Here is a 10957-nt window from a genome sequence, read left to right as displayed (position 1 = left end):
TAGAGCATCGGCCTGTGGACTGAAGGGTCCCAGGTTCGATTCCGGCCGAGGGCACATAACCCAGTTGCAGGCTCAATCCCCAGGGGGAGGGGAGTGTAGGATGCAGCCGATCAATGATTCTCTCTCACTTCCTCTCTGAAATCAATAAAAAATATATATTTTTAAAAAACCCTAACATATAAATATCCTATTCCTGAAACACGCCAAATATGTTTATATTTCTTTAAAAATATATTTGATTTTTTTTTTTTACAGGGAGGAAGGGAGAGGGATAGAGAGCTAGAAACATCGATGAGAGAGAAACATCGACCAGCTGCCTCCTGCACACCCCCCACTGGGGATGTGCCCACAACCAAGGTACATGCCCTTGACCAGAATCGAACCTGGGACCTTTCAGTCCTCAGACTGACGCTCTATTTACTGAGCCACACCAGTTAGGGCCAAATATGTTTATATTAATAAACTCACAATAACAGTAAAAATAAAGCCTCATCCATTGCCTTTAGGAGAGTCTAGGGCAGAGTCATTATCTCGGAAACTGGTAATAAATGGGAGGGCAGGGCCGAGCACGGGCCCCGCCTCCCCAGTGACCCACACTCGGGGCACCGCAGGACTAACGGGGTTCTGGCGTAGTGGTGTGGGAGGAGCTGCAGGCTTTAGGGTGTCAGTTCTCCAACACACCACAAAGGGGCGCCCCGACACCAGCTCCTCCCCGTGCAGAGCGCCTGCCCCTGAGCCCCGGGCCTGGGCGCCCCGCGGGGAGGAGAGGAACCAGCCGGCTGACACCATGGCCGCCACCGGCACAACCAGGAACCGGAAGGTCCCCGCTAGTTCATGGAAGTCACCGGCACCGGGGCCGCAGGTCCCGTCTGGGCTCCTCAGCCGGCCTCGGGCGAGTCAACGCGCCCCACCTGTCCCGAGCCCGCCCCGCCTCCCGCCACAGAGCGCTCCCACGGCCCCTTCCGAGCATGCGCAGGAAGTTAGGCACCAGCGCAGCGCGCGCGCCGCACATGCGCGGCAGGCAGGGCCGTCCCGCGTGCGCGGCGGAGAGGGTGCGACCTCGGGCGCGTGCGCGGCGGGGGGGGGGGCGTCTCTAGGGCGCGTGCGCGGCGGGGAGGGCGGGACTTCGGGCGCGTGCGCGGCCCGGAGGGCCGTCTCTAGGGCGCGTGCGCGGCTGGGAGGGCGGGGCCTCGGGCGCGTGCGCGGGGTCGCACAGTGCCACTGACCCGCCAGCGACCGGCATGACGGGCTGGGCGCTCGCTGCCGCCCCCGCCTCGCTGCCGCGCCATGGAATGCCTGCGGGGCCTGCCCCGGCTCCTGCCGCGCGCGCTGCGGCTGCTCCCGCGCGGCCTGTGCACTCCAGCCTGGGGCCTGAGCCCCGCGCGCGCCCCCGGACCCCGCGGCGGGAGCTGGGCCGCACCGCCCGGCGCACCGCGCGGGCCCCGCCTGGCAGGTACGGCCCCGCCCCCAGCCCGGGACGGCGCGGTGACCTCGGGCCGCAGCCCGGCCCGGCCTCCTGGCGCACACCGGGCAGAGCTCCCGCCCGGGGCGCCTTTGGTTTTTAAACCCAGCGTCACCCTTACTCATCCTGACAGCTGGGAAGCCCAGACCGGGCTCCGCCGCCTAAATACTTGGATAAGTTTCTTCCCTGCGGGCGCGGTTCCGTTTGTCCCGGGAAAAGGGTGGGACGCCCTGGGGGGACTTGGAGGGAAGAACTGCGCCGAGTAAGGGCGAACTTTGGTTTCAAGTGTGGCCGGAGGAGGAACCGGAGTTGGTGTGTCTTCACCGGACGATAAAGCGCGACGATCGCCGGCATTTCCACCAACCGGAGAGCGCGGTGCATTGAAGCCTTAGGCGTCCCCATATCGCGCTGCGGGCAGATACGTGTGCTCAGCGCTCCCCACCCAACCCAGCGTCCCCACCTCCTTCCCCAGGCCCTTGGGGTCTCGGAATGGGGCCACCGGCTGATGGTTCAGCCCATCTGATGTTTTTGTTGTGTTTTTTATTTTATAATTTAATAGTTAGAGGACTTTTTTAATTTTCACCCAAGGGCATTTTTTCCATTGATTTCTAGAGAGAGTGGGAGAGGGGAGAGAGATGTATGGATTGGTTGTCTCTTGCTCGAACCCTCCTAGGGCTGAGGAACCTACAACTGAGGTCCCTGCACTTGCCTGGGACTTGAACCCAGGCCCGCAGGCCTATGCTCTGAGCACTGGGCCAAAGCAGCCAGGGCCCATGTGATGTTTAGGGCAAACACTGAGATGCAGATTTTCCGTCCTGGGACCCTCCATCCACGTGTTAGTAGGAAATGCGATTGTATGGGTCGACATTGACCTCCACTCAGGTGACTCTTAAAATGTCGCTTGCACTTTGTGGGAGGGTAACAGCAGACCTCAGGGCTGAGGAACCACGGGCACCGTAGACCGTGGAAGTGCGAGGAGCAGGATCCGAGCTGAGCGTTCCACTTTGGAAGCCTGGGATAATGGGTAGTGTTTTCCCACCTCCGCCCGGTCCCCTCGTGTTTGTGGCTGTGAGCAGTGCTTTTGGTTGGATGCTGAATGGGTGTCAGTTCCCGGTGGTACTTCAGAGCTCCCTTCAACTCAGTTGAGTCACATGGTTTAAACTCATTTTCCAGTAGATTTGCCTTCATTCCAGTTCACCGAGGTCAGCATTCCAGTTCCGTTGGCTATTATACCATTAGCACGAACATCCCTTTAAATTATGCAAAAAAAGAATCGGCCTTTTTGTCCCAATGCCGTGTTGTACGTTTGTTCATCCAGCTCTGAGGTGATTAGGAAGAAGAGGGTGGCTGGAATCCATAGTTATTCTGCCCCGCCTACGCCCTCTTAAAGACCTTTCCCTATTCCCGGAACAAACGGAACCGAACATAAGCGCCTACAAATAGGAAACTGCACAAATGAGTGCTCCTCCTCCTCTAGGAAAAAGATCTTAAAAATAGCAGACTCGTCTGCAGACCACGGACTCTGAGGTTGTTTCTAGGCCACGTGTGACAGCCAGTCGTGTGACTGCAGGGAATTCTCCATTTTCAGGTGAAATGCACCAGCTGAGGACGGCCGATGTCGCGCAGGCCACGCTCGCCAGCGTAGCCCCCGTGTTCACTGTGGTGAGTCCGTGCCGGGCGCCCGATAGCACAGAGCACTGCTCCTGCGTCGTCTCTCGTCTTGGGGTTGTGCTCAGCCAGGGGGCTTCACTGACGACTGAGAGCCCAGGTCAGATTTGTCCAGCAAAAGGAAAGGGAGTTTTAGCCCTTAACTCAGGGCTCCTCAAACTTTTTAAAGTGGGGGCCAGATCACGGTCCCTCAGAGAGCTGGAGGGCCGGACTATATGAACTACTAATTCCTACTGTAACACCTCGGCTGCGCTCACTGCCCAAAAAACCTGGCGGGCCGGATCAGACTCCTCTGCGGGCCGCATGTGGCCCGAGGGCCGTAGTTTGAAGACCCCTGCCTACACCCACTTGAATCAGACAGGGCAGGAGGGTTCCTACGTGAATGTCAGTGTTGGTGGGATATCACAGTACCATGTGGTGAGACCACACAGTTTACTGTTTTTATTCTCTCTTCAGACTAAATTTGACAAAGAAGGAAATGTCACGTCTTTTGGTGAGTATCCTCAAGTTTCTCTGCATCATCTCTTTAATCATTGAACGCGTGAATCTGACGGAAACCGAGGAATAGCAGGCGGTGCTGTGAACAGGGCACCTTTTGCGTGGAAGGGTGCGTGCAGGGGGGTCTTTTTGCAGCGTGTCCGTCAGTCCTGTTGGGGCTGCAGGGCCTGGACCACCCGTGTTCTCCGGGGTGGCTGTCCTCAGGGCCATCGTGCTCTGCCCGACGTTAAAGGCACAGAAACACTCTTCCCTCGTCTCCTCTTCAGTCTCCTCTTCACTCCTGGTCCTCAGTCACGCCCCTGCGTCCGGGGAAGGCGGAGTCACGGACTCCAGCCCACCCACCGCGGGCGACAGGAGACGAGGGGCGGGCGCTGGGCTCTGCTGGCCACTCTGATTCTAAAGGGAAACATCCCTCAGGGTCTGACCTCAGAGCGGCGCAGGCCTCCCAGCACCTCCTGCTGTGCTGAGGTCCTCATGGAACATCGGTGTCTTGGCGCAGCGGCTCCTTCGAAGGCTGTTCTGCCTGGAGCGCTGCCACTCTGTGGTGTGACTGACCCGTGCTGACAGTAGTGTCGCCCTCCCGCTGCGTGGGAATTGTCACCCCGTCGGCTTTCTCTTGGGGAATAAATTGTGTTTTCAGGCAGAGTCCAGTCTGAGGACTGACTTTTTCTCGTTTTGTGTTACTCCAAGAGGAAAGAAAATTTGACCTCTCTCTTCCCAGACTTAAAATATTGAAGATAAGGGAGTGAGAAATGAGAGAGACTGCAGGTCCTGTTAAACAAGGTGCCGTGCTGGCGCTGGAGAGGCCGAGTCCCCTGCAGGCACACGTGGTTTTATTTGGGTCCGGGGAGCTGCGCGAAGAGACTTGATGGAGTGGGATAAGAGGAGGAGGAATACGGGAGCCGGGCTAGCTTAGCCCGAGTGTGTTCTTGAGGTAGACAGGCATTTAAACCCTCCTGTCAGCTTCGGGTTCTTGGTGGTGGGAGGGTGCCTGCTACGCAGACTAAGCTCTTTGATTGGTTAGACCAGCCACTTTTTTTCCTTGAAAACATTTCTTCTGCAGAGAGGAAGAAGACGGACTTGTATCAAGAATTAGGTCTTCAGGCCAGAGACCTGCGGTTCCAGCACCTCATGAGCATCACCACCAGAAACAACAGGATCATCCTGAGGATGGAGGTGAGGTCCCTCCCATCCCGGGTCCCCTGCGGCCCGTGAGCCGCTGCCTGGCCAGCGCCGTGAGCCACGGGCTCAAGTGGTTCTGGAACAAACAGCTCTGGGACGCGGGTCGGGAAGCATGTGGCAGACAAAGCGAGCAGACTGTCAGTGCAGATGGCATGTACGTGGGCGTTCACTGTATGCTTTTTCTGTATAAACGTTTTCATCGTAAGACGCTGGGGGACGTTAAAACAAACACCTCTAGGTTTGTGGCACCGAGGCAGGCACGGGCTGTTGCGTGCTGTGGACCCCTCGCCTGCACACGCCCCTCTCCCCGCAGTACCTGAAGGCGGTGATCACCCCCGAGTGTCTGCTGATCCTGGATTACCGGCACTTAAACCTGGAGCAGTGGCTGTTCCGGGAGCTGCCCGCGCAGCTGGCCGGCGAGGGCCAGCTGGTCACGTACCCTCTGCCTTTCGAGTTCAGAGCCATGGAGGCCCTCCTGCAGTACCGGGTAAGCCGCCGCAGCCCCGGCCCTGTCCTGGCTCCCAGCGCGAACAGGCCAGGACAGCGCAGGCGGGGAACGGAGAGGAGATGCCGGGTGGGGGCAGGGCCCGGCGGGGAGCGCATCTGCTGGAATGTGTTGTCACCTCCGCTGTTTCCCGCTGGCCGGGCGGGTCTCAGTGCGCCCGCCCTGCCGTGGGCCTGAGTCATACGTGTACTTCTGACTTCACGCAGATTTATTTTTCAAGTCCACGTCATGCTTTAGTTTTCAGAGTTTTGTTCACAGGAGTTTTGGACTGTGCTCTGTTTACAAAGAGCAGCAGTATTTACCAAACGGAAGTTGGAGTTGTAACCCTGGAAGGATGGGTTTCCTTGTACTTAATCCATCCCCCTCCTTTCGTGACAGGAGTTAGTGCCTGTCAGGTGCTAGCATGGTAACAGCAGACGGCGTTTAGGACGCGGGACAGCGGTGCCTGTGGCCGCACTCGGCAGAGTTACCCTCTGCCCCAGCTGTCCAGGGCGTCCAGTCCCGGGGCTCGCTGACCCTGAGCGTCTGGAAAGACTGGCGCTCATGGCGGCCGTCTTGCTCTAGATCAGCAAGCTGCAGGGGAAGCTGCGCCTGCTGGAGCCCCGGATCCTCGACACGCTGGAGGCGTTAGTGGACCCCAAGCACTCCTCGGTGGACAGGAGCAAACTGCACATCCTGCTGCAGAACGGCAGGAGGTGAGCGGGGCCCGCACGCCCTGTGCGTGGTCGCAGTTGCGTGAGCATCACCCAGACCGATCTGTGGGTCATCCCTGGTCTTTAAATCCAGCGAGTGCTGCTGATGTGCTGACTTCCTGTCGGGGCCTGAGTGGAGGGAAGAGTGATGGGGCGGAAGGCTGCGTCTGGCTCTGTCCCGGGCCCTGCTTGGCGCTGGGCTCTCGGTCTGCGCGTAGACAGCAGAGCACGCCGACACAGCCCTGTCCGTGTCCGCGGCCTGGTGCGAGAGGGTGGCACGAGTCCGTAGTCCGCGGCGCCATCTCGCTGTGCACCTGCCTTCCAGCCTGTCCGAGCTGGAGACGGACGTCACAGTGTTCAAGGAGGCCCTCCTGGAGATCCTGGACGACGAGGAGCGGCTGGAGGAGCTCTGCCTCAGCAAGTGGAGCGACCCCGAGGTCTTGTGAGTGGCCCTCCCGCCCCGGACGCCAGGCCAGCTCCTAGCCTCCCTCGGGGGTGCAGGGGTCTGCACAATCCCCGGGGGACTGGGCCATCCCTCGGGGCCCTTGGGCTCAGAGCTGGCGGTTCACGCACTCGGTGCTGCATGTCGTCTGTAGAGCAGGTCAGAAACTCACGCAGATGTTTTGTGACGTGCACAGGGCACGGTCTGCAGGCTTTAGCATCTCTCCGTCCAGTAAGGCCCTGAGATAAGGAGCTGGGCCGCCAGCAAGGCCGCCCAGCAGAAATGGGGACGCGGTCACCCTTGGCTGGTGTCCTGGGCGGGTGTCTGCTGGGTGCGGCGAGGATGGTGAGCGGAGAGCTGGTCCATCCTCATCGCCTAGCTCTGTGCGGGTCAGGCCCCGGGGCAGGGAATCCGCCTTCGAGTTCGGCCTGTGGTTTTGGTTCACTGGCACCAACTTGTGCCCGTCCGTCCGCGTCACACGCCTGGACGTCCCTGTGTGGTGTTCGGGGTCAGGGGCACAGCCCTCAGACGGGCTCGTGACAGACAGGGCAGGCGAGTGGGCTCACTGGGAGTGAGCACCGTGTGCTCACGAGGGGCTGGGTGTGCTCACGAGGGGCTGGGGGTGTGACGCGGGGGTCAGGGATGTGACACGGAGGTCGGGGTATGACGTGGGGGTCGGGGGTGTGACACGGGGATTGGGGGTGTGACGCGGGGGTCGGGGGTGTGGTGCGGAGGTCGGGGGTGTGACACGGGGGTCGGGGTATGACACGGGGATCGGGGGTGTGACCCGGGGGTCAGAGGTGTGACGCGGGGGTCGGGGTATGACACAGGTCGGGGGTGTGACATGGGGGTCGGGGGTGTGACCGGAGGTCGGGGGTACGACGTGGGGGTCGGGGGTGTGACACGGGGGTCGGGGGTGTGACGTGGGGGCTGGGAGTGTGACGTGGGGGTGCTGCTTACGTTGTGCTTGTGATTGGAGTGAGCAGAGCAACGCGGGCATCGACCACGCGGAGGAGATGGAGCTGCTGCTGGAGAACTGCCACCGGCTGGCCGAGGACCTGGCGCACGCGGCCCGCGAGCTGCGGGGGCTGATCGACGACTCGCAGAGCGTCATCTTCCTCAACCTGGACAGGTGGGCGCGGCGGGCTGCTGGGGAGAGGGCACCTGCTCGGGGGGCGTGGCTCCTGGGGGCGTGGCTCCTGGGGGCCCGGCTGACCCGACGCGTCCGTCCCGCAGCCACCGCAACGTCATGATGCGGCTGAACCTGCAGCTGACCATGGGCACCTTCTCGCTCTCGCTCTTCGGCCTGATCGGAGTGGCCTTCGGCATGAACTTGGAATCGTCCCTGGAGGAGGTGAGGATGCCGTCCAGCAGGCCGGGGTTCTTTTCACAGTGAAGGTCCGTTCTTAAACAGACTTCGAAAAGAAGTCTTCACTGTGCACCCCTCGGGACGTGAGTGCTGTGGCCGGTCCACAGCCAGGCGGGCTCCACCGTCCCCATGGCAGACAGAGGCTCTGCTGCTCGGTCTGCACTGAGTCCGAGTGGTGGGATTGTTCCCACCGCACAGATGACAGCAGTGAGGCCCAGAACACAGGGCTGAGCTAGATCACTGCTGGGTTTGAGCCCAGAGACCTGCAGCCTGTGCTCTGCCCCGAGCTCAGGAACGTGGCGTGGCGCTGGCCGGGCTCAGCTCATCCCTGTCAGCACGCTCTGCTCGGGCTCCGTGTCCTGGCGGGTCCCACGGGCCGTGTCTCTGGCTGCCAGCCCCGCTGCCCGTGGTCTCCATGGGGACCCCGTTCACCTGGAACAGTGGTCGTTAGAGAAGCGAACCTGAGGCTCCTCCCGCCCCAGCTGTTCAGTAGCCCTGGATGCCCTCAAGGTCAAAGCCAGACGACCTCCCGCGGGCCTGGTGACCCACCGCGGCCTGCTCTTCTCCCCCAGGACCACAGGGTGTTCTGGCTGGTCACTGGGGTCATGTTCATGGGCAGCGGCCTGATCTGGAGGCGGCTGCTGTCCTTCCTCGGGCGGCAGCTGGAGGCTCCTGTGCCTCCGATGGTACGTAGTGCGGGCCCGCCGGGGCAGGGCGGCCACGGCCACGCTGTCAGCAGACTCCCTGACCCCGGCGGATATTTAATGCCTGGAAGCCTCCTCGGTCCCCGTCCTCCCCACCCCCCGCCCCCAGTCATGCCAGCACCTCCTGCCTCGCGGGGTTAGGGAGCTGAGCATGATGATGGCGTGGAGCGCCGGAGCACAGCCGCGCCGGAGCACGGGGCTGCTTGCTGGGGGGGGGGGGGGGGGGGGGGGGGGGGGGAGCACTCAGCCAGGAGACGGCAGTGACCGGTGCGGCTTCCTTACCGAACGGAAATGCAGGCCGGCACGGTCACGGGAAGGACAGAGGTTAGCGCCCTTTCTCCGTCACACGGAGGTGGCACCGCTGTCCTGGGTCCCCTCAGGGTGACGGGGTGGCCTTGCCTCAGAGAATGGCAGACTAACGCCCCTGCCCGCTTGGCTCAGGCGGCCCCCCTACCTAGGAAGACGCTGCGGGCAGGCGGACGGCTGGACGCGAAGCCCAGCCCCAGGCCGGACGGGCTGGGGTCCAGCAGGAGCGTCCTCACGCCCCGGTGAGCTGGCCGCACGGCGGCCGTGGCGAGGGGAGACAGCACAGAGCTACGGTGTCGTCCGAGGAAGCCCGCAGCGACCGCACTAGGACGCGACCCGCTTTCTGGGCCCTGAGGAGGCCGCGGGCTGCGGCCCAGGCCGGGACTCTGCTCTGCAGCTCGGAGCCGCCTTTACGGACGGAGGCAGACGGCTGGCGGAACCACGGGCTGTGGCCTGGCCTGGCCTTCTCGCGCATCGAGGACAGGAGGTCCGCAGCCGCCGGGCGGAGACGGTGCAGAGACGGCCGTCTGTGAACTCCTGCTCAGGTGCCTGTGGCTGGGCCGGCCGCGCACAGCAGCCTCTCACTCCTTTCACTCCGAGTCTGTGCGGGAGCCGCCGCCGCGCCTCAGTTTCTCCTCCGCTCCCCTCACAGACGGAATAAACGGGCGTGACCCTCTCACATCAGCTTTCTGTGTACCCAAGTTCATCCAAATACAACTCTCAACCCCAAACCGCTCTGTGCGTGGCTGTGACTGTGCCTGGGGGAGAAGAGCTGAAAGAATTCCTCAGTTCCCGCTCTGCTCTTCGCTGCTTGGTGGTTCCTGGTGGGGGGAGGTTGGGGGGGGCGCCGGGGGGGGGCGCCCCCAGGCTGCAGGAGGGGAGACTCCTGGCTCTGCCGTCCCCTTCACTTTCAACCAGAGCGCGGGTCAGAGCAGGCGTCCTCGATGCCCCGACCTTTCCTGTCTCTGGAGGTTCGAGGCAGCGGTCCCCTAACCCTACCCTGGCCCCAACATGAGCCCTGGGCCGCCACTTTACCCTAGCCCTGACCCTGACCCTCATCTTGTGCCCTAGCCTCTGCCAGAGCTTACGCCGACCGCCCTAAGGACATCCGCCTCACCTCTCGGTCCCATCCTCCCTGGCCTGAGCCAGCCTTCACCCAGCCCAGTGCCCGGGGAGGCGACTCGAGCCCCCAACCCGCTCCAGCCTTCCCGGGACCCGCCCTCACCCTCCTGGGTGGGAGTTTAAGATGTGCTTTCTAAGGCGCCACCCCGATCTGGAGGCCAGCGTAGCCACCAGCGGGGGAGCCCAGCTCTGTCCTGTGTCCCTCAGAACAGCTAAGCCTCCCCTCCTCACCGGCTCCCCGTGCCGGCCATCTCAGCTCCTCCGCCAGCGGCTCGGCTCCTTGTGCCTTAACCACCCCCTAGCCTCACCCGAACCTAACCATAGCCTCATCCAGGCAGCCCTGCAGGCAGCGTGGGGCGTCACAGAGACACCCCTGCTCTGGGCCCCGGCTCCGGAGGACACTGGGAGGCGGCGGCTCAGGCCCCTGCACATGGTTGGGAGATCGGAATAAACCTGCTTTCCCCGGCTGACGTGAAAGAGTGAGGTTTCTCGCGCTCCACTCTGCGTGGCCCTGCGGTCCCCGTGGGCAGAGGCTCGGGCCTCGCCGCCAGGGCTCTGAGCCAGGCGTGGCCTGTGGCGGGAGCTGGCCGCCAGAGCCGAATTCGGTCTGTGACCAGGCGTAGAACCGATGGGTGCTTCCTTCCGGTGTGCTTGTCGCTGTGCTTGTCGCTTTCTGAGGTGCCATGTCCCGGATCAGGGGAGCAGTGCACCTACCTCACAGCTGGCAAAGGGGCTGCCTGGTGGGCGGCGAACGGCCCTGCCCGGAGACCGCGGGTGCCCCTTACGCTGACCGCCAGCGGTGACAGCCTGTGCCGACACGGACAGGCTCAGCCTGAGCTGAAATGGACCGAGGGCCTACGATTCTGTGGAAGGAGGTGCTCGAACCCCGAACGCACAGCAACGGGAGGCAGTGAGCAGGCCTGTGCCCAGGCCGCTGCACAGGCCGCACCCACGGCCACGGGGAGGCTGTCCTGCAGAGGCCCCCCCTCCCTCCCCACCCCCAGCTC

At 62.6% G+C, this 10957-nt stretch overlaps 1 protein-coding gene and 1 long non-coding RNA gene across 2 annotated transcripts; one reads left to right on the top strand and one right to left on the bottom strand.

The window, feature by feature from the left end:
- The first annotated feature begins 1165 nt into the window (after positions 1-1165).
- MRS2 (magnesium transporter MRS2) lies at positions 1166-9512 on the top strand. Its single transcript, XM_084865378.1, has 11 exons — positions 1166-1453; positions 3051-3124; positions 3587-3623; positions 4692-4804; positions 5124-5297; positions 5880-6010; positions 6333-6449; positions 7429-7581; positions 7686-7803; positions 8391-8504; positions 8964-9512. Exons 1-11 carry the CDS (start codon positions 1288-1290, stop codon positions 9072-9074), a joined length of 1308 nt encoding a protein of 435 aa, XP_084721504.1. The 5' UTR covers positions 1166-1287; the 3' UTR covers positions 9075-9512.
- On the bottom strand, positions 4691-5117 carry LOC311612444. Its single transcript, XR_014793295.1, has 2 exons — positions 4894-5117; positions 4691-4851 (listed from the first exon to the last, which is right to left on the bottom strand). It is a non-coding gene; the product is annotated as an uncharacterized lncRNA (long non-coding RNA).
- Positions 9513-10957: the final 1445 nt, after the last annotated feature.

The sequence above is a fragment of the Pipistrellus hanaki genome (assembly GCF_964339955.1).
Source record: "Pipistrellus hanaki genome assembly, chromosome: 18".
In the NCBI taxonomy this organism is placed as follows: Eukaryota; Metazoa; Chordata; class Mammalia; order Chiroptera; family Vespertilionidae; genus Pipistrellus; species Pipistrellus hanaki.
The sequence above is the reverse complement of the archived record's forward strand: the minus strand, read 5'-3'. Positions and strand labels throughout refer to the sequence as shown.

Coding starts and splice junctions, on each gene's coding strand:
- MRS2 (XM_084865378.1), top strand. CDS start 1,288: ATGGAATGCCTGCGGGGCCTGCCCCGGCTCCTGCCGCGCGCGCTGCGG. Junction 3,125..3,586: donor TAGCCCCCGTGTTCACTGTG/GTGAGTCCGTGC, acceptor TTCTCTCTTCAG/ACTAAATTTGACAAAGAAGG. Junction 4,805..5,123: donor GGATCATCCTGAGGATGGAG/GTGAGGTCCCTC, acceptor CTCTCCCCGCAG/TACCTGAAGGCGGTGATCAC.